Below are 22,960 nucleotides of genomic sequence, written 5' to 3' on the forward strand. Positions count from 1 at the left end.
AGACAGTTCTTCTCTAAGCAGATTTTGGAAAAGGTGGACTCTCCCTGCAACTTCAGGGTGTTGTATTGCACTTGGGTCATTACTTTTGGATTATATCTAGAAAGATGTTAGGATGCAATGACTCAAGACCAAAGTTCTTAAGTTCTGAGAGTACATAAAGGCTATAATATGATATAATGTCTGCGGAAAAATGTGCGTAGGCCATCTAGTGTTGCAACTGAGGGTCATCTTTTGTTCTTAAGATCTAGATATACTAGTCATAGTAAATGTAGTCATAGAGTGAGCAAGAGAGAGAGAGTGTGTTGAAAGATTTACATTTTTCTATTCAACCCAGTTTAGACAACATACACTTTCTGATTTTCTTTTGGGATCCTCGTCTCTGCTGCATTTGTTTCATGTCATGTTTCCTATCTGGGGCATTCATCTCTAACTACCTGAGGATTTTAATTATCAATTAAATTGCTTTACTGCTTGAAGCTTATGTTGAATTTTAATTGGATTAGATTTATAATCTTCATATTTTTATTACATCTGTTTTCAATAACTTAAATTGTCAAATTGATACAAAGGAAGCACACAAGGACAATATTAACTTCAATGAAAAATGAAATGTTAATGAGCCTAAACAGAGTTTCACTATTATTTCCCTACTTTTACATTAAATGTTCTTTAATATTTAGATCTGGCCTCAGGATGATGATATAACATTTGGGGAAGAAGATGCAGCCCAGAAGCCCAGCACTGGAGGCCAAGATGGAGAAGATCTGTATGACCACCATTGACTTTCCTTTGGTGCTCAGGTAGGTGGGCAGAAAAGAGACCCAGACACTGCAGAAGATTAACATGCTAAATGTGATTAGCTTGGCTTCATTGAAGGCTCCTGGGAGATTCCTAGCGAAAAAAGCTACAGTGAAGCAAATGGCAGCTAGGAAACACATATAGCTGAGCACAACATAAAACATGTTGACAGATCCTTCATTGCATTGAAGAATGATCTCTCCAGGTTGGAACTGCAGATCAGAATCAGGGAATGGGGGAGAAACACCCAACCATAGGGCACAGATGACAATTTGGACTCCAGAACCAGAAAGGAGGATGGAGTTGGCCAAGCTCCTCCCCAACCACCTTTTCTTTCCTGGTTTTGAGGCCAGGAATGCCAACACCACTGTGATTGTTTTGGCTAACACAGAAGACACCGCTATTGAGAAAACAATGCTGAACACTGTTTGTCGTAGAAGGCAGGTGGCTTTCCTCGGTGGGCCAATGAAGAGCAAGGAGGATAAGAAGCAAAATAGAAGGGAGACCAGGAGAATGTAGGAGAGGTTGCGGTTGTTGGCTTTCACAATGGGAGTTTCTAAGTATTTAATAAATATAATTGAAACAAAGCCTGTGGTGAGAAACAAGAGTATGGCAAAAGAGACCAGAATAATGCCTAGATGCTCTTCATAGGACAGGAAAGTTATTCTTTTGGGAATACATTGGACCCGGTTCTCAGTTGGATATTGATCATCTGGGCACTGGGTGCATTTTTCAGTATCTGAGGAAACAGAAAATAATATTACTTTTAAAAAAAATAAAATAATCTTTATAAAATATAAATTAGAAAAGAATAAAAGGAAGGAAAAGTAGATCAAAACGAAATAGACAAACAATAACAGTACAAACAAAATAGTAAAGAAAGGAGTACAATTTCCGCAATAGTGAGTAGTAAGTACATAAGAAAAATACTAAAAGAGATATGTTAAAGTTTTTTTCATTACATAGAGTTGATTTTTAATTGTTTAATAAATTATATCTTATATAGTCAGTATTCGTACTTCCCTGTTTTTTTATTTTCAGATTATTAGAGATTTTTTAAATGAATAAAAGAGTGGAGAAGTAGAGAAGAAGAAAAAGAGAGAAACGAATGAGAAAATGCCCAGTCAACGAAGCGGTGGAAGTGATGTGCCGGTGGCTGGAGGCTGTTGGGGCCTGGATGGGTGTCAACAGACTCAAACTCAACCCGGATAAGACGGAGTGGCTGTGGGTTTTGCCTCCCAAGGACAACTCCATCTGTCCGTCCATTACCCTGGGGGGGGAATTATTGACCCCCTCAGAGAGGGTCCGCAACTTGGGCGTCCTCCTCGATCCACAGCTCACATTAGAACAACATCTCGCAGCTGTGGCGAGGGGGACGTTTGCCCAGGTTCGCCTGGTGCACCAGTTGCGGCCCTATCTGGACCGGGACTCACTGCTCACAGTCACTCATGCCCTCATCACCTCGAGGTTCGACTACTGTAATGCTCTCTACATGGGGCTACCTTTTAAAAGTGTTCGGAAACTCCAGATCGTGCAGAATGCAGCTGCGAGAGCAGTCATGGGCTTACCCAGGTATGCCCATGTTTCACCATCACTCCGCAGTCTGCACTGGCTGCCGATCAGTTTCCGATCACAATTCAAAGTGTTGGTTATGACCTTTAAAGCCCTTCATGGCACTGGACCAGAATATCTCCGAGACCACCTCCTGCCGCACGAATCCCAGCGACCAATTAGGTCCCACAGAGTGGGCCTTCTCCGGGTCCCGTCAACTAAGCAATGTCGGTTGGCGGGCCCCAGGGGAAGAGCCTTCTCTGTGGCAGCACCGGCCCTCTGGAACCAACTCCCCCCGGAGATTAGAACTGCCCCTACTCTTCCTGCCTTCCGTAAACTTCTTAAAACCCACCTTTGCCGTCAGGCATGGGGGAATTGAAACATCCCCCCCCTGGGCACGTTGAATTTATATATGGTATGCTTGTGTGTGAGTCTGTTAGTTTGTGGGGTTTTTTAAATCTTTAAAATTTTAAATTGTTGATTACTTATGATTTGTCTTTTTACATGTTGTGAGCCGCCCCGAGTCTTCGGAGAGGGGCGGCATACAAATCCAAGTAATAAATAAATAAATAAATAAAAGGGAGAAAGGAAGGGAGCAGGTGAAGAAAGGGATGAAAAAAGGGATAAAACAGTAAAGTGAGAAAGTAAAAAGCAGAGTAAGATAGAGAAAAGATAAGAGAGGACCAGTAATGAGCTGGTATATCATTTTTGTACGACATTGAGTCCGTATTTATCGTTAGTATATCATTCCCTTTTTTGGAGTAGTTGAAAGTTTTTGTTGATTGGATTAGGATTACAAGTGTAAATTCTTCCAATGTTACATATGAGTTGTTTCTTATACTTTGTATTGATTGTGTCCTCTTCGCCGACGATGTAAAACTCTTCAACACCACCGATACCACAACTACTCTCCAAAAAGACCTTGACGCTGTTTCTGAATGGTCTAACACATGGCAACTCCAAATCTCAACTAGCAAATGCTCTGTTCTACACATTGGGAAGAAGAATCTGAACTCCAAATACGAATTGAATAATCAAATTATCACAGATAATCCCCACTTGGTTAAAGACCTTGGTATACTAATAACAAAAGATTTAAGTGCCAAAGCCCACTGCAACAATATAGCCAAGAAGGCTTCAAGAGTTGTGAACCTAATCCTATGTAGCTTCTGCTCTGGCAATCTCACACTACTTACCAGAGCTTACAAAACTTTTGCCAGACCTATCCTCGAATACAGCTCATCTGTATCGCATCTCAGACATTAACATCCTTGAAAATGTTCAAAGATACTTCACCAGAGAGCCCTTCACTCCTCCACTCGAAATAGAATACCCTATGAGACTAGACTTTCAATCCTGGACCTAGAAAGTTTAGAACTAAGATGCTTTAAACAAGATCTAAGTATTGCCCACAATATCATATGCTGCAACGTCCTGCCTGTCGGCAACTACTTCAGCTTCAACCACAACAACACAAGAGCACACAACAGATTTAAACTTAATATTAACCGCTCCAAACTTGACTGTAAAAAATATGACTTCAGTTACCGAGTTGTCGAAGCGTGGAACTCATTACTGGACTCCATAGTGTCATCCCCAAACCCCCAACACTTTACCCTTAGATTATCTACGGTTGACCTATCCAGATTCCTAAGAGGTCAGTAAGGGGTGAGTACAAGTGCACTAGAGTGCCTTCCGTCCCCTTTCTTCTATTCCTATATCTCTTCTTCTATTCTTTCATTGATATGTTCTATTACTATATCTTATTTTCTATTATTTCTTAGATATATTTTACTATGAGTATCTCCTCTATAAACTTCATCATGTATTTTACTATGTGTATATAGATATATACCCACTAAAACCCTCATTGTGTATTGGACTAGATAGATAGATAGATAGATAGATAGATAGATAGATAGATAGATAGATAGATAGATAGATAGATAGATAATATTCACAGTTACAAAGTTCTTCTAGAATCTTCTAAGGTCGCCAAATATTCACAATGTTCAGCATTGTTTGTAAATTCTTCTTTTGGTGTTCTTTCTTTTCTTTTCCCTTTTCCCGATTAGCTGTTTCAACCATAAATAGCTTCCGACACTGTATCACAGTTAATTATAATCCAAATTATAATCCACAGGTTCAAATGAAATTCCGGGGTTCAGATAAGTTCAAAACTAGGTAGATATCCAAATAGAAAAGCAGTTCAGAGTGAGTAGAAAATTAGAAGAGGGGAAAACAAAGTAAAAAAAGAAGATTTCGGTCTTCCAATTTTGTCTTTCTTGGAGATTCACTCCGTCCGCGATGTAATCCTTCAAACCGTTCACAAGCTTCAAAAACTTCCACCAACTCTCGCAACTTCCAACGTTAAACTCAAAACAAAATCCCCACTGCTAATTCTAATCAAGTTTTTGTCAATCACATTTAAGTGTCAATTAGAGGGACTTTTAAAGTAGTTGTTAGAGTAAATTTTGCATCCCCCCTATGCAGATCTTTTTAATACCATCGCCATGTTAACGCAGTCGCCGCCTTTCAAATTTGGCAATCAGCTTCAATCCAGTTTGACACAAGCAGCAGGGATTCACTTTCTAACATTCTAATCATATATAACACTGTTCATGCGATAACAAAAGATAAATCAAGTTTCTCACTTTCAATTCCTTTTTGTCGTGTAATCAGCAGCTTCCACAGAGGAATCAAAGCATCGGCTCTTTGGGCCAATGAAAATGATTGGGCTTTTCGTGAGGCGGTTGGAGGAATCCTCACTGTTCGGGGGGATCTGCCCACCCCCCCGGTTGCGCTGGAAGTTCCTCTTGTAAATCCCTAACTCTTCGGGTCAGGAGTTGCCTAAAAGGCACCGTATTTCATGAAAAGCTGGAGTAGCCCTGGGGAAAGACAGAGACCCCCCAGCTGGCAGAACAACGCCGGAACCAGAAGTCAGTAATATTACTTTTATAGTGTCTCCTTTTGCATTTCAAGAAAGAGCTTCTTTGGATGACAACTGATATGACCAACCATGGCAAATGCCTTAATTGTAAATACAAATGGGGGTAATAATAACTATGACTGTGGGAAGGTCCCATAAATTTTACCTCATATTGCAATGGAATCCCCCTCCAGATGGTTATATGGATCCCTGCTTGAAATACATCATCTTGAGCAAAGAAGGCCTGATGACTTTGGCATTACCAGTGTGGCCCTCTGAAGCCATTACAGATGCACACATGCCCAGTGGGCCTGTATGTGCCTGTTGGCATGAGATTTTGCTTTTGTGCATGTGCAGCAAGTGAAATTGCATGTGAGGATGCTCACACGAGCAAGATTTCAGCAATTTTCGCCAATATTTTTGTTTCAGCACATGCACAGAAGCAAAAAAATCAGTGAAAATTCCCAAAATCTCACTCACAAAAGTGTTTTCACATGTGATTTCACTTGCTGTGTAGGCACAGAAGTGAAATCTTATGTGGGAGTGCACATTGGGGCACACAGCTATGCACTAATCTCCAAAATTGCTACCAGAATGGAGCTCCTTACCATTCCAGTAGCACGTCTTCACTGATCTCGAGGGCATTGCTGTCTAATGCCTAAACAATCTAGATATCCAGCCAAAGTCTTAGTCACTCCATTAACAATACATAAGATTGCCATATAAATTTGGCAATTAAATGAATAAAGATCAAACCCTGAAGTATAATTGAATGGCTGAATTTATCTCCATACTAGGTATGGTGACAATTTTAATCTTAATGAGCTCTACATGGTATAAATGCATAATATATATTGATCTTTATTTTTTTAATAACAGATTTGGAAGGTACCATGAAGATATCTTTATCCCTCCTTTTTTAAATTAGATCTGGTTGCTTTTGTGAATGTAAGGCTTTTACCTGCTTTTAGAACTACAAAAGTATTCCATTTGTGTGTGAGAGAGGGGTGGGTTCGCCGGTTCAGGGTCAGTGAGGGTTTCTGCCAGCTCAAAAATCTGTGTGCTACAGTAATTGAGGAAAAGGGCATGCTTGCGGCTGCTGTCGGCGTCTTTCATGCCGGCCGCTTCCAAAAATATTTCAAACTTCGCCATATGGGCTGTCCAGATCATTCTTTCTGGGTCAAAGAATTCAGGTGGCTGGACTACCGATGGAGTAGCCATGATAGCACACGGAGGGTCGGTTTCCTCGTCGCCAATGTAATAACTCTCAAAGCAAGGTTGAATCAAACAAGGTTTATTTCGCTAACAGGACAAGGAAGTCAATTCAGTGAAGAAGCAATGGAGTATTGAGAGCTCTATACAATGACAGTTCTCCTATTTATACAATCTAGGCCAGCAACAGGGCAGTTTTACAAAGATACATTTTAAGCACCAAAAGAAGGCAACCAATCAACATGCAATAAACAAATCTAAACTTTTGACTTTTACCCTGTCTGGGTAGGTCACCCAGGCAAATATCTAACAGGTTCCACTTACCTTCGCCCCCAGTTTGTATTGTGACATTTCGTGTGAACACCCTCTCATGCAATTCTGCATATGTGCATGATCCATAGCTAGAATCAGCCCAAAACATAGCTGAGGAGCTGATCAGCTGTGCTTCGGGGAAAGGAATAAAGGTCAGTATAGACCTGAGGGGGGGGAGGACCTTCTTACAAGCAGCAGGAAAGGAAAATACTTCAAAGCAGTAAAAAAATGCTAAAATAATAAAAAAGAAGATGGTGGCACCTACAGACCAGTATCAGCCAATCCAGTTAAGTAATGTCACTAGCGGGAGGCTATCAATTTGGGTGATCTGATCTGAACCAGGAGGGACCCACCCCTGGTGTGTGTGTCTGTGAATATTTGTTTGTATTGCGCTATTTAATATCTAAGAAAATATCTTGGAAAATATCTAAGGTGAGGTCATGTGTGGTGAGTGACATTGAGTTGGCCATGCCAATCCAGTCACATGCCCACCCAACCATGCCTACTCAATCACTAGGGCAACAAACCAGTTTTTTAAAAAATTGCAGCCCACCACTGCCTATGTTCTTAATAAAGATTGTCTGATTAATAATTGAAAGATTGATTGATTGATTGATTGATTGAATGAATGAATGATCAATGCATTATTAGCCTATGAAATAGTTTGTTAGGTGAGAAAAGGCCTGAAATCATTCCTTAATTTTCAAAGAATTCAGAGAGGACAACATGGATGACCACTTCCACAGTGATAAATAAAAGAGAGACTTTATCTGGTAGAAGAAACCATGCCCAGTCTACCATGTCCTTCTATCTCATCCTACCTCTTCCTCCAAGATAGAAACATAGAAACATAGAAGTCTGACGGCAGAAAAAGACCTCATGGTCCATCTAGTCTGCCCTTATACTATTTTCTGTATTTTATCTTAGGATGGATATATGTTTATCCCAGACATGTTTAAATTCAGTTACTGTAGATTTATCTACCACGTCTGCTGGAAGTTTGTTCCAAGGATCTACTACTCTTTCAGTAAAATAATATTTTCTCACGTTGCTTTTGATCTTACCCCCAACTAACTTCAGATTGTGTCCCCTTGTTCTTGTGTTCACTTTCCTATTAAAAACACTTCCCTCCTGGACCTTATTTAACCCTTTAATATATTTAAATGTTTCGATCATGTCCCCCCTTTTCCTTCTGTCCTCCAGACTATACAGATTGAGTTCATTAAGTCTTTCCTGATACGTTTTATGCTTAAGACCTTCCACCATTCTTGTAGCCCATCTTTGGACCCGTTCAATTTTGTCAATATCTTTTTGTAGGTGAGGTCTCCAGAACTGAACACAGTATTCCAAATGTGGTCTCACCAGCATTCTATATAGCGGGATCACAATCTCCCTCTTCCTGCTTGTTATACCTCTAGCTATGCAGCCAAGCATCCTACTTGCTTTCCCTACCGCCTGACTGCACTGTTCACCCATTTTGAGACTGTCAGAAATCATTACCCCTAAATCCTTTTCTTTTGAAGTATTTGCTAACACAGAACTGCCAATACAATACTCAGATTGAGGATTCCTTTTCCCCAAGTGCATTATTTTACATTTGGAAACATTAAACTGCAGTTTCCATTGCTTTGACCATTTATCTAGTAAAGCGAAATCATTTACCATATTACAGACGCCTCCAGGAATATCAACCCTATTGCACACTTTAGAGTCATTGGCAAATAGGCAAACCTTCCCTACCAAACCTTCCCCTATGTCACTCACAAACATATTAAAAAGAATAGGACCCAGAACAGACCCTTGTGGCACATCGCTTGTAACCTGACTCTGCTCAGAATACTCGCCATTAACAGTAACTCTCTGATGTCTACGCTTCAGCCAGCTGCAAATCCATTGAACTATCCAGAGATTAAGTCCAATCTTCACTAATTTATCTATCAGCTCTTTATGTGGAACCATATCAAAGGCTTTGCTGAAGTCCAGGTAGGCAATATCCACGGCACCACCTTCATGCAACACCTTTGTGACATAGTCAAAGAAATCAATGAGATTAGTCTGACATGATTTGCCTTCAGTAAAGCCATGCTGATTTGGGTCCAATAAGTTATTGTTTTTTAGGTGCTGATTTATCCTCTTTTTGAGTAGAGTGTCCATCATTTTAACTATAACTGATGTCAAGCTAACTGGTCTGTAGTTACCAGCTTCTTCTCTACTGCCCTTCTTGTGGATAGGCACAACACTGGCCATTCTCCAATCCTCAGGAACTTCTCCTGTTAACAAGGATTGGTTAAACAAATCAGTCAGGGGGGTAGTAATGACAGATCTGAGTTCTTTAAGAACTCTGGGGTGGATGCCATCTGGACCCATTGCCTTATTTATCTTTAATCGTTCAAGTTCTTCTAAGACATCGGCTTCTAAGATCACTGGAGCTGAATCCATACAGCTGGAAGCAATGCTATATCCCTCTATAGTATTATTTTGTAAGGTGTCTTTTGAGAAAACTGAACAGAAGTAGCTATTGAAATGGTCAGCGATCTCCTTATTCCCATTAATGCATGTATTATTCCTGGTACTAAGCTTCGTGATGCCGCAGTTTTTCTTCTTCTTATCACTAATATATCTGAAGAAGGTTTTATCCCCCTTCTTTACAGATTTGGCAATTTCTTCCTCTTTTGAGACTTTAGCAGCATATATTATATGTTTCGCCTCCTTCTGTCTCATTTTATACACCTCCCTATCAGCTATACTTCCAGACTCTTTATACCTCCTATAGGCAGCCTTTTTTTCATTGACTATAGCCCTTACATCATTGCTAAACCATAGCGGTTTCTTCTTCCTTTTACTTTAGTTATTTGTCTTAGATACAGTCCAGTGGCTTTTAAGATGGCCTTTTTTAATACAGTCCACTGGGTGTTCGCTCCTGCCATTTATTTCTATTTCTTATTCCTATCTTTATGAAAGGGAAAGCATAAATGAAATATGCATAATGAAATTATTATTATTATTCATTTATTTATTAGATTTCTATGCTACCCTTTTCCTCAGACTCAGGGTGGCTCACAACAGAAATTAACAAAGAAGGACAAAATGTTTATGCATAGTATGTATGGAGATTCTCAATCATCCTGTTCATTGTTGTCACAAGAGTGTTTTTTCAAGAGACAACTGTACTTTCATGTTTAGATGTGTCCATTAACAGTACATTGATTAAAATGCTATGTATGAATCCAATAACCTCTCCTGAGGTGTCACCTACCTTCCTGAGTGGAGATGGTCCCACTTGGACAGGGAACACAGTCATAACAGCAATCTGGCTCTCCTTCCCGAGCCTGCTTGAAAAATCCAGGATGACAATTGTCCACACATTGGGACCGAGGCAGAGACTAAGCAGAAAACGGGAAAAACACAGAAAACACAATATGTTTGAAGTCACCATGCATGAAAAATGGAGATAGAAATGAACATTAGCCAAGTAGTATCTTCATTCTTCATTTAGTTTCTCAGTTTTGCTTCTGGGACATCAGATTGCAGTAAAGGAGTTTTTATTTAATAAACTCTGAAATAATGGAATTGAGAAAAGATTTAAGCATTAAATAATGACCAGTGGGTTCCTCGTCATATTAATGCATTTCTTCATTCAACATAGCTAAAAAGTGCTATTGCTAACATGTTGTAAGGTGCCCTGAGTCTAAGAAGAAGGGCAGCATAAAAATTGAATAAATAAATAAATAAATAGATAGATATACCATATTTTTGGAGTATAAGACGCACCTAATATAAGACGCACCTTAGTTTGGGGGGGAGGAAAATAGGGAAAAGAATCTGCTTACCAGTATTCATATGGCTAGCATCCTTAGTCTGGTCAGCTTCAGCACATTATTTTATCCCCCTAGTTAAGGGCTTAAAAAAATTATTCTGAGACAGTAACAATGAAAGAGCTTGCAAGCCAGTAAGAGATGGGAACATCATTAGCACCTGGAAAGAAACAGTCTGAGCAAGTAGAGCAATGGAAAAAATCCTGCAAAGACTTAGGGCTTGGAAAACATTATTCTTTGAAGAGATTTAACAATGAAAGAACTTGCAAGCCGATAAGACATTTGTTTGCACCTGGTTAGAGCTGGAAAGAAACATTTGGAGCAAGTTAGATCAATGGGGGGAAAAACCTGCAAAGACTAAGGGCTTGGAAAACATTCTTTGCAGAGAGTAACAATGAAAGAGCTTGGGTACATTAATAGCACCTGGTTAAAGCTGGAAAGAAATATCTGGAGCAAGTAAAGCAATGGAAAAAAAAACCCTACAAAGACAGGGTTTGTAATACATTCTTGGCAGAGAGTAACAATGAAAGAGCTTGCAAGCTGGTAAGAGCTGGGAACATCATTAGTACCTGGTTAGGGCTGGAAAGAAATTTACTCAGAGCAAGTTAGAGTAATGAAACAAACCCTGCAAAGACTTAGGGATTGGAAAACATTCTTCACAGAGAGAAACAATGAAAGAGCCTGCAAGGAAAGAGCTGTGAAGATTGTTAGCAGCTAGTTAGGGGGGGGGGGGGAAGTTACATTCAGAGTATAAGAAGCACACTAATTGTCAGCCTCTTTTAGGGAGGAAAAAGGGGCATCTTATACACCAAAAATATGATATGAAGTTGGTGATACCATGCTAGCATGGAAAGACAGACCAACATTTATTGTTATTTAAATTTGGAGCCTTCTTTGTGTCTATGTGGACTAAAGGTAATTAACAATCAAGATAAGCAATAATATTGGAAGGTTTTTCTGTCAAGGTGACTTCCTAGAAGGACTATTGCAGGATCCCAGTGGGGTACAGGAGAGGCATGGGTTACTCTCTTTTCAGTCTGGGTTCCTTAAAATGATGATGATGATGATGATGATGATGATGATGATGATAATAATAATAATAATAATAATAATAATAATAATTTATTAGATTTGTATGCCGCCCCTCTCCGAAGACTTGGGGTGTCTCACAACAATAATAAAAAACAATATTATAGCAAAACATATCTAATATTTAAAAAGAAGCATATAAAACCCTATCATATTTAAAAACCAAACAGCACATACATATCAAACATAAAATACAAAGAGCCTGGGGGAAAGGTGTCTCAACTCCCCCATGTCTGGCGGTATAGGTGGGTCTTGAGTATTTTACAAAAGACAAGCAGGTGGGGCAGTTCTAATCTCTGGGGGGAGTTGATTCCAGAGAGCCGGGGTCGCCACAGAGAAGGCTCTTCCCCTGGGGCCTGCCAAATGACATTGTTTAGTCGACGGGACCCGTAGAAGGCCAACTCTGTGGGACCTTATCGGTCGCTGGGATTCGTGCTGTAGCAGGCGGTTCCGGAGGTATTCTGGTCCAATGCCATGTAGGGCTTTAAAGGTCATAACCAACATTTTGAATTGTGACCAGAAACTGACTGGCAGCCAATGCAGGCCACCGAGTGTTATAGAAACGTGGGTGAATCTGGGAAGCCCCACGATGGCTCTCGCGGCCGCGTTCTGCATGATCTGAAGTTTCTGAACACTTTTTAAAGGTATCTCCATGTAGAAAGCATTGCAGTAATCGAACCTCGAGGTGATGAGGGCATGAGCGACTGTGAGCAATGACTCCCTGTCCAAATAGGGCCGCAACTGGTGCACCAGGCGAACCTGGACAAATGCCCTCCTCGCCACAGCTGAAAGATGATGTTCCAATGTCAACTGTGGATCGAGGAGGACACCCAAGTTGCAAACCCTCTCTGAGGGGGTCAGTAGTTCCCCCTGGGTGATGGATGGACAGATGGAATTGTCCTTGGGAGGCAAGACCCACAGCCACTCCATCTTGTCTGGGTTGAGTTTGAGTTTGTTGACACCCATCTAGGCCCCAGCAGCCTCCAGGAACCGGCACATCACTTCCACTGCTTTGTTGACTGGACATAGGGTGGAGATGTATAACTGGGTATCATCAGCATATTGATGATACCTCACCCCATGCCCTTGGATGATCTCACCCAGCGGTTTCATGTAGATATTGAATAGCAGGGGGGAGAGGACCGACCTCTGAGGCACCCCACTAACACCGACTGCAACCGACCGGAGAGGTAGGAGGAGAACCACTGGAGAACAGTGCCTCCCACTGCCAGCCCCTCCAGCCAGCACAGAAGGATACCATGGTCGATGGTATTGAAAGCCGCTGAGAGGTCAAGAAGCACCAGGACAGAGGATAAGCCCCTGTCCCAGGCCCGCCAGAGATCATCCATCAATGTGGCCAAATCAGTTTCCGTGCTGTAGCCGGGCTGGAATTCGGACTCTTGAGGAGCTAGATATTCCAATGAGGGAAGGTTGGAGTCTGGACGGTATTTATTAAGCATGGCTGGGTCCAGGGAAGGCTTCTTGTGGAGGGGGCGCACAAGTGCCTCCTTATAAGGGGCCAGAAAGGACCCCCTCCCCAAGGAGGCGTTGACAATCTCCTGGACCCAGCTCCATGTCACCTCTCGGCCGGCTGAAACCAACCAAGAGGGACATGGATTCAGTAGACACGTGGCGGAACTCACAGCTCCAATGGCCTTGTCCACTTCATCAGGTGTCACCAAGTCAAACTCCTCCCAGATAGATAGACAAAGACGTTTAGCCCCAGTCACCTCGACTGACTCATTGCCAGCCAATACGTTACAGACAATGGACCTCCCATTTCAGGAGACTCTGTCTCCAGCTAGGACAAGTGGAATCATAATTTGGAAGGTTATTTCACACTGAGATGAGCAGGACTTCCATGTAGTCTTGATTCAATTTCATGGGATGAGATACACATTTCAGAAGGGACATAAAATGGCCATGGTTTTTGTCCTAAATAATAATAACTGGAAATCACATTTTGTACATAGCTGAATCAGTTAAACAGTGTTCCATATTGTGACATCAGAAAGATATAATCATAATCATGATCATGATCATGATCAGATCACGATCACGATCATAATCATAATCATAATCATAATCATAATCATTTATTAGACTTGTATGCTGCCCCTCTCCGAAGATATGTCGGTTGATAGAATTGAAGGCTCCCTATCTAAGAGGAAAAAAATATAAAAAGTACTCTGCACATTCAGTTCTCAGTGAAGTTTAACAACCATTTAGACAAGGCTTAGTTTACTTGAAATGGGTCCTCTGGCTTTATAAAAAAAAGAAAGATACTGTACACCAATATTTTCCTCACCTTATTGAGCAAGTTGAGCCGTGACAGAACATCTTGGTTGATTGTAAGTCTCTGTCTTTCAAAACTCCCCAGTTGCTCTTTGGTGGGATTCCCTTCGGAGAGAAATATCCAGCTCACAATGTCCAGATCAGCAGATATAGCTCCATTTTCATCCAAGTACAGTTTCACCAGGGAAATGTTGCACAATTCATCCTTTTTCAGAAAGCGGTGAAACTAGAATGGGAACATCCAAAATTAGAAACAATGGTTTCTTAACCAATGTGGTCCTTTCACATTTTTATCTTTCTGAGTTACCTCATTTGCAAATATTCTTATTTGGCACAACAACTGTGGAGGAAAAGAAGAAATATGCCAGGGAAGGTCGTAAATAAATGGAAAACACAAACAAAGAGATTATTCATAAATTCTTTAAAAGCAACATGGAGATTACTAGAAAGCATGGATTTGTCAAGAAGAAAGTTATCAGACTAATCTTCTCATAAGTAGATCAGATGGGTAGCAAGACCTCGTGATCTAATTCTCAAAGGTCTGAAAGAACAAACCAGAAAAGTTAGAGATTATACTTTCTGAGATTCTTCCCCATCTGCTTATGTAGCTGTGGGCTCTTTTCTTTTCATTTGATTTATTTATTTATTTATTCAATTTTTATGCTGCCCTTCTCCTTAGACTCAGGGCGGCTTACAACATGTTAGCAATAGCACTTTTTAACAGAGCTAGGCTATTGCCCCCACAATCCGGCTCCTCATTTTACCCACCTCGGAAGGATGGAAGGCTGAATCAACCTTGAGCCGGTGATGAGATTTGAACTGCTGACCTTCAGATCTACAGTCAGCTTCAGTTGCCTGCAGTACAGCACTCTACCTTCTGCGCCACCCCTGATTAGCATTTCTTTCCAATGCCCCATCCCCCAATGTCAATCCAACATACATTATGCTTCCTAACTTGATTGTGGAAATTGCAGGTGATATAATTTAAATCAGCAAAATATTAGCAAAAGTACTTCATGATATGAAGATTAGGAACCCTGTTAAATTGATGGATGATCTCTGGCAAGCCCAAAATAGGGGTCATTCCTCTATCTGGTACTCCTTGACCTTTCAGCAGCTTTTGATACCATTGACTATGGCATCCTTCTGCGATGACTAGGGGAGGTGGGGATGGGAGCCACCGTTTTATGGTTGGTCTCCTCCAACTTCCCCAGTGAAACCACTGGGTGAGATCATCCAACAGCATGGGGTGAGGTATCAACAAAACACTGATGATACTCAGCTTTACATTTCCAACCTGTGCCAGTTCAGTGAAGCAGTACATGTAATGTGCTGGTCCCTGGAGACTGTGAGAGTCTAGATGGGAGAACAGACTCAAGCTCAACCCTGACAAGACTGAATGGCTATGGATATTGCCTCCGAAGGACTATACTATCTGTCCATCCTTGGTTCTGGGGGGGGAACATTAACTCCCTCAGAATTATCCCTGAGATAATCTGAGGGAGATAATCTGAGGGAGTTCTCAATCTGGCTGTCCTCCTAGATCTGTGATGGTGAACCTATGGCACGCCTGCCACAGGTGGCACATGGAGCTATGTCACCAGGAATGTCAGGCATTGGCCATGGAACTTCTGGGATCCTGGTGTACATGCTCAATGACCAGAAGGCACTGTAGCAGGCTTGCAAAACATATCCTTGTTGTTTGCTTCCTCTTTTCACTGGCTTAATTATAAGTGGGCTGGTATGGGGATAGAGAGGCTGTGAGGCGGGGTTGCAGGAGAAACCCTGATTGGCTCCCACCTCCACTACTTCAGTCCCTCACTGTCCTATTTGCATGTTCTGCCCCGATACTGCTCAGTCCTGGAGCTGAAGGGCCAGCAGGGCTCCAGGCATTTTCTTCTCCATCCAAGGAGAAGAATAGAAGAGAAAGAAAAAAAGAAAGGGAGATAGAGATAAGAAAGGAAGAAAGGAAAGGAGGAAAGATGGAGAGGAGGGGAAAGAAGATGAAAAAAGAAAAGAGAAGGAAAGGAAAGGAAAGGAAAGAAGGAGGCCGAGTTGAGCGTGAGGCCACCTGCTGGCCATGAAGCCCCCACTGGTGCCAGACCTGTAGAAGCTGCTATCTGGGCTGGCAGCCACATGCGCAATGGGGGAGTCCCAGCTCTGAGCAGCTGCAGGTCTTGGAGAGGTAGGCATGCCCCTGATCCTCCACCAGAGGTGCCAGCCTGCCACTGCTCCCTACTGCGCAGCTGCACAGGCAAGAAGAAACTTCCATGCAGCACTTTCCAAGTGTCGCACAGTTGTGAGTATGAGAGAAAGAGGGAGGGAGGGAGGAATGAGGGAGTAGAAGGGTAAGTGTGTATGCACATGCACATGCTCAGGTGGGGGGGGAGATTTAAGGGTGCATTTGCAGAGTGCCTGGACAAAGTCATGACAAAGTCTTTTAAACCTCCCACCACCACCCAAACACAGACACACGTTTGTTTGTTTGTTTGTTTATTTGTTTATCTATCTATCTATCTATCTATCTATCTATCTATCTATCTATCTATCTATCTATCTATCTATTTATCCAATACACAAATACATAGGAAGAAAAATAGACATGTAGTAATATATATAAGGGTAAAGTGAAATTAGAGGAAAGGATATATGAAAGAAAGAAAATATATATGATAAGTGAGAGAAAGGAAAGACAATTGGACAGGGGACGAAAGGCACACCAGTGCAGTTATGTACGCCCCTTACTGGCCTCTTAGGAACCTGGAGAGGTCAATCATGGAGAGTCTAAGGGAGAAATGTTGGGGGTTAGGGGTTGACACAATTGAGTCCGGTAATGAGTTCCACACTTCGATAACTCAATTGTTGAAATCATATTTTTTGCAGTCAAGTTTGGAGCGGTTCGTATTAAATTTGAATCTGTTGCGTGCTCTTGTGTTGTTGCGGTTGAAGCTGAAGTAGTCATTGACTGGTAGGACGTTGCAGCATATGATCTTGTGGGCACTACTCAAATCGTGTTTTAGGCGCCGTAGTTCTAGGCTTTCTAGGCCCAGGATTGTTAATCTATTTTCGTAGGATTTTCTGTTTCGAGTGGAGGAGTGAAGGGCTCTTCTGGTGAAATATCTTTGGACACACACACACACACTCCTCCTCCCTCCCTCTTAATGCTGCACCTGGGCACCCTGCCCCCTTGGAGAAAAAGTGGGATGGGCTGCTAAGTTTAAGGAGAAGGAAAAAGTCAGCTCCAAGTGCTTTGAATTGAGCACGCTGGTTATCTTGGTTTGCCCAGGCCCAGCGAAGAGGCTGGGATCGCCCTGACAACCTTCCCAGCAGGGGTAATCCACCAATTTCATCAAAGCCATTGCTATCAGCGACCCCTGTGCTGTCTCCCACCAGTACAACCCCTTTCCAAGATAACAAACATTGACACCCTCTTCCCTGTTGCTTCTTTTAATGTGAGAAGTTGTGTTTCGTGGCTTTTAAGATAGAAAACAGGTCTGACTGAATTACTTGCAGATTTCCCCATTTTCATCATGCTATTGTTGGCCTGAAAAAGTTAGAAGGGCTTCTGCATTAGTGCAATATTCGACCTCCCTTTGTGCATTCCTTGCCTTTAGAGATGGGAGAGAGGATTTATTTATTTTATTTATTTTTATTTGTTTATTTGTCAAACAATTATCGGGTGATAATTTGTACATATTAAACATTAGATAAGTAATGATAAAAAGAACAGAAGTTTATGCAAACTTCTGTTCAGAAATCTCCATCCTGTTCCTTTAATTGGTTTCACAGTCATTGATAAGGGTGTGTGGGGGGGGGGGAGTTGAAGCTCTAATATTCTCTTTTTAATGCGTAATTGAAGTGGTTGCAGCAGTGAATCATCTTTAGGCTTGACAAATGCATACTGTATTAAAAGCTGAGCTCAAAACCCATGAGTTGATTGAATTGCCAACATTTTACTTGACTTAGGTGTCTGAATTCTGTTCTTAAAAGGGTAATCATTTGCAACAAGTTAACTGTGTTGTTAACTCCATGCAGAGTAGCAGAGGGGAATTTCCTGGGAAATTTGAAAAGGACTCATCTTTAAAATAATGATATTTCAAATATATATAAGCTAAAAAAACATTTGAGACACACATACACACACACACACATATTTATTTATTTATTTATTTATTGGATTTTTATGCCGCCCCTCTTCGGAGACTCGGGGCGGCTAACATCGACAATAAAACAGTGTACAATAGTAATTTGGTATTAGAAATGATTAAAAATCTATTAATATAAAAACCAAACATACATACATACATACCATGCATAGAATTGTAAAGGCCTAGGGGGATAGAGGATCTCAATTCCCCCATGCCTGGTGGCAGAGGTGGGTTTTAAGTTGTTTACGAAAGGCAAGGAGGGTGGGGGCAGTTCTAATCTCTGGGGGGAGTTGGTTCCAGAGGGCCGGGGCCACCACAGAGAAAGCTCTTCCCCTGGGTCCCGCCAGGCGACATTGCTTAGTTGACGGGTCCCGGAAAAGATCCACTCTGTGGGACCTAACTGGTCGCTGGAATGGCAAATGTAAATACTGTATATGGAATTTAAAACATTTTATCTTAATTTGTGGTGAACATAATTTTACAACATATAATAATAATAATAATAATAAAATAATAATAATAATAATAATAATTTATTAGATTTGTATGCCATCCCTCTCCGTGGACTCGCAGTGGCTCACAACAAATAATACATGAAATACAAATCCAATATTAAAAAACAATTTAAAAACCCCTATAAAAAACAATCATACATTTCAGACAAACCATACATGAAATGGAGCAGCTAGGGGTATGTCAGTTTCTCAGGCCTGGCAACAAAGGTGGTTTTCAGAGGTTTGTGACAGGCAAGGAGGGTGGCCTATTTAATGGGTCGTAGAGAGAGCAAAGTATAAAAGGAAATAAACAAAAGAGAGATAGAGAAAAGGAAAGGAAAGGAAAGGAAGAAAACAAAAGGAGAGAAGGAAAGGAAAGGAGAGAAGAATAAAGAAGGAAAGAAGAGGAAAGAGAAGGAAAAGAAAGAAGGAAAAAGAAGGAAAGGAAAGGAAGAAAAGAGATTTGCAGAGGCTTTTCATTTTGTCTATCTGTCATATAACAACCTCCTCCTTCTGATATACTGAAAACTCCAGTATCAACAGATAGATAATGTAACAAGGCAACCATATTGTGTGCCAATTTCCTTGGTTGGCTGAAAAATAAGGGAATTAGAGTCCATTTTAATTGGATGGCACTAAACAAAACTGCTATATATAAATATTAAGAATTTAAATGGATTGTTTGGCTAGATAAATTCAACCCCACTCCCAGGGCCTCTTGGGATCAACCAGGACACCTGTAGCTCTCCCCTGCCTCCTCAGGCATTGGAACATGTGTGGGGAATACTTCTGAAGGAGATACAGGTGGGGAGGGGGCGTTAAGAGCTAGTTTCTGTCCCACAAGAAAGATTTGGTCCAGAGCCAATCCCAACATTGTTCTGTCGGGCTCTCTGGTAGAATCCTCCAAAAAATTCACAGGTACAAATTTCAGACACACACACGTTTGAAAATTCAAAACAATGTTCTTTATAATGAAAATTCACTTAATCTAAGCCCTCTTTTGTTATAGCAAAGAGTACTCATCTCCAAACAAACTGGTAATTTATACAAGTCCCTTATCAGTCCTGTGATAGTTAGCTTGCAACTGTGAGGCAAGTCAAAGTTCTTCTTTCACAAAGTGAAACACACTTTGCTCTTGTTTAGGTTCAAAGCAGGGAAAAATCAGCACACAAAAAGTCAAAGTCAGGAAAGCAGTCATGAAACATAACGATCAGATAATCCTCCACAATGGCCAAACCCACAGGCTGCTATTTATAGCAGCCTCACTAATTACCACAGCCCCACCCAACCACAGGTGGCCTCATTTTCGTTGATAATAATCTCTCAGTTGTTGTTGCCTATGCATCGCTCTCCGCATGCGTGGCTGTATCATTAACTCTTGTTCTGAATCCAAGGAGGAGCTAGATAATTGATGTCCTTCTGAGCTGTCTGCCACACTCTCCTCCTCCCTGTCACTCATGTCTTCTTGGTCAGAGGAGCCTTCATCATCAGATTCCACCGGGGGCAAAACAGGCCTGCAGCATGTGGATGTCTCCCCCACATCCACAGTCCTTGGGGCAGGAGCTGGGTCAGAGCTAACCACAACAAACATGAAGATCTTTTATTTGCTCCTTGTACTCCTTGACTTTGCATTTTTACCATGTAAGAAATTAAATTTCTGATAATGTAAAAATAGCTCATAACTCACCTTGCTAGACAGCTGTTGTTGTCTAAAAGCAAGATACTCTTCTCATTTTTTTGTCTGGAGTACCATTTAATCCAGAGCCTGACTTCTGGAAGTAAAAGGCTGATAAAAATGCAAAGACAAGGAGTACAAGGAGAAAATAAAAGACCTTCTAGGTTTGGATTAGTTCTGGACCAAATCTTAAATGTGGTACAGAAACCAGCTCTTCGCCCACTTTATATCTCCTTCAAAAGCATGTTTGAAAAGACATAGAAGTCACAGATTTAACAAAATAACACTAACCATTTCAATATGATGACTGTTTTAAAAAAAAAAAAATGTAGAAAGCACGAATTGGGGAAATATTATTATACACACTGATATATAACATGATTTAATATAATGACAAGCATATTAAGGTTAGAAGGTGGAAGACTATGATTAGATATATTTAATTGTATGTTGTAAAGCAGTACAATAACTTCACATGATCTCGATTTTATCATGTTGTTGATTGGGCAGTCTAGGATTGTATTGGCTTTTTTCGCAGCTGGAGCATGTTGCTGGCTCATATTTAAGTGATAGCCCCTTAGGATACTTAGATTCATGCATGTATTCTTTTAAACGTTAGCAGTAAATATCACCAAAGTTTATCTGACATGCTGCCTTTTCTTTGGAACATTATTCTCTGAGTGATTAGATTGGCCAAACCTTTGGCATTTTGAAGATTGAGGGCATTATGATGAAGTGGTAAAAATGGTAAAAGAAGAAGAAAAGGAGGAGGAGGGGGAGGAGGAAGAGGAGGAGATTGAGATTGGCTCTCCTTCTTTGAATCCGTTTGCTAAAAAAACTCAGATTGATGAATCCATGTCAGGAACACATACCTGCCATGATTGCAAACTTGGAGCTCCAAAATTATTTCCATTCTCCTTTCTTCTCCTCCAGGAACTGGAGGAATAAGCAGCATTCAGGGTGTGGGCTAAAGTCTTTACTATACTGTAAAAATAGTGGTCATTTTCAATCTGATATTTGTTCCATGTCCCTTGGATGCATCTTCTCCGACCTTTGATGGAAAGCACATGTTTTGAAAAAGAACAGGAAAAATCTGTAATTAGGGGTTTGGCAAGGAGTTTGGATTCAAAGGCATCATAATGTGATATTTTTTTCCTCTGATAAGCAAAGGTTGAAATGCTATGAAAGTGTTTGTAATGTCTTTCCTTTGTTAGATGCAATTCCAAGCTGGTTGAAACAATCCAGATTTTCCCTTCTATGGGTCCTGGCAAAGCTTCAAGTGTTAAGTGAATAGGAAGAAATCCATTGATAATGCTAACAAATTTTGTAAAGAAAACAAAGACATTGACCTGTCTCCATTTTGAGATGATATTCCAGAGGGCTTCTATAGGTGTATCTCTTCTCAATTGTTGTGATATAACAACACAACATCCATTTCTGACAAGCACAGGAGTTAAACTCCTTATGGAATTCTCTCCTTCTTCTGTCTCTGTAGCAAAGAGACCAATCAATGTCCATCTGAAAAGGAGGAGCAGTTGGAGAATTGCTGGGTTGTAGAACTCTTCTTTGGGGGCCATTGGGCAGAAAAAGGGGAACTGACTTTTATCATTCAGAACCTTTGAAACAGTTGCATAAGTGATCTGAAAAAGCAATGCAGAATTTTGTGTTACATTTGATAACAAGTGCAAAATATTAACTTTTAGAATACCCAACTTAGTTCTAATCAATATGCTAGAATAGTTTATTATTGAATAGCCATTTTATGTATATTGAGAGCATGTGCATCAAGACAAATTCCTTGTGTGTCCAATAATACTTGCCCAATTAAAAATTCTCTTCTATTCATTAGACAATATACAGAATGGAACACAATGCTATATGATAGTACAATACTAGACAACATAGTATCAACAGTAGAAACCTTCAAATTTCTAGGTTTAACCATATTGCAAGATCTAAAATGCTTGTTCTTTGGAGTCATCTTCATTATTATTATTATTATTTATTAGATTTGTATGTCGCCCTTCTCCAAAGACTATTTGTTCTTTTGATGTTAAAGGGCAGTCCAACGTTTTCATTTTCATCTTTGACTCTTAGGTTTAGCCACCCCAGACCTTCCATGCTCTCCATGTACAATGTTGTATCATCTGCAAATTGGAGGTTATTGAAATTCCCACTGCTCATTTTAGCACCAATGGTAGATTCCTCCAAATGCTCATCTCTCATTAAATATTTCTATGTATGTATTGAACTGTATAGCTGACAAGATGCTGTTGTGGCTCACCAGCAGCCAGAAGAGCTGGCAGCAGATTCAGACAGTGAGGAACATGGGCCAGTTCTGGAGTTTAAGGAAGTATCTTATGTTGGAAGCAGAGAGGCGGCTAGAGCCAAATGCCAGCTATCAGCTGCTTTCAGAGTCAGTCACCAAGAACCAAACATAACAATACAACATGATCAAACACAGTCATAACAAAGGCTAGCCCCCATCTCCCCAACCCAACCAAAAAGAAAAGGAGAGTGGTGGTAATTGGTGACTCAATTCTCAGGGGAACTGAACCTGCCATCTGTAAACTGGACAATCAATCCAGAGAGGTGAGCTGCCTCCCTGGTGCCAAAATCTCTGACATAGTACTAAACGTCAC

General features: G+C 40.9%; 1 protein-coding gene across 1 annotated transcript; it reads right to left on the reverse strand.

Annotated features, from left to right (window-relative positions):
• Positions 1 to 653: 653 nt before the first annotated feature.
• LOC139159173 (vomeronasal type-2 receptor 26-like) lies at positions 654 to 22,544 on the reverse strand. The gene is made up of 6 exons (XM_070736525.1): positions 22,389 to 22,544; positions 21,191 to 21,958; positions 14,015 to 14,227; positions 10,059 to 10,185; positions 6,815 to 6,934; positions 654 to 1,537 (listed from the first exon to the last, which is right to left on the reverse strand). Exons 1-6 carry the CDS (start codon positions 22,542 to 22,544, stop codon positions 654 to 656), a joined length of 2,268 nt encoding a protein of 755 aa, XP_070592626.1.
• Between the last annotated feature and the right edge of the window lie 416 nt (positions 22,545 to 22,960).

Source organism: Erythrolamprus reginae, chromosome 2, assembly GCF_031021105.1.
Source record: "Erythrolamprus reginae isolate rEryReg1 chromosome 2, rEryReg1.hap1, whole genome shotgun sequence".
In the NCBI taxonomy this organism is placed as follows: domain Eukaryota; kingdom Metazoa; phylum Chordata; class Lepidosauria; order Squamata; family Dipsadidae; genus Erythrolamprus; species Erythrolamprus reginae.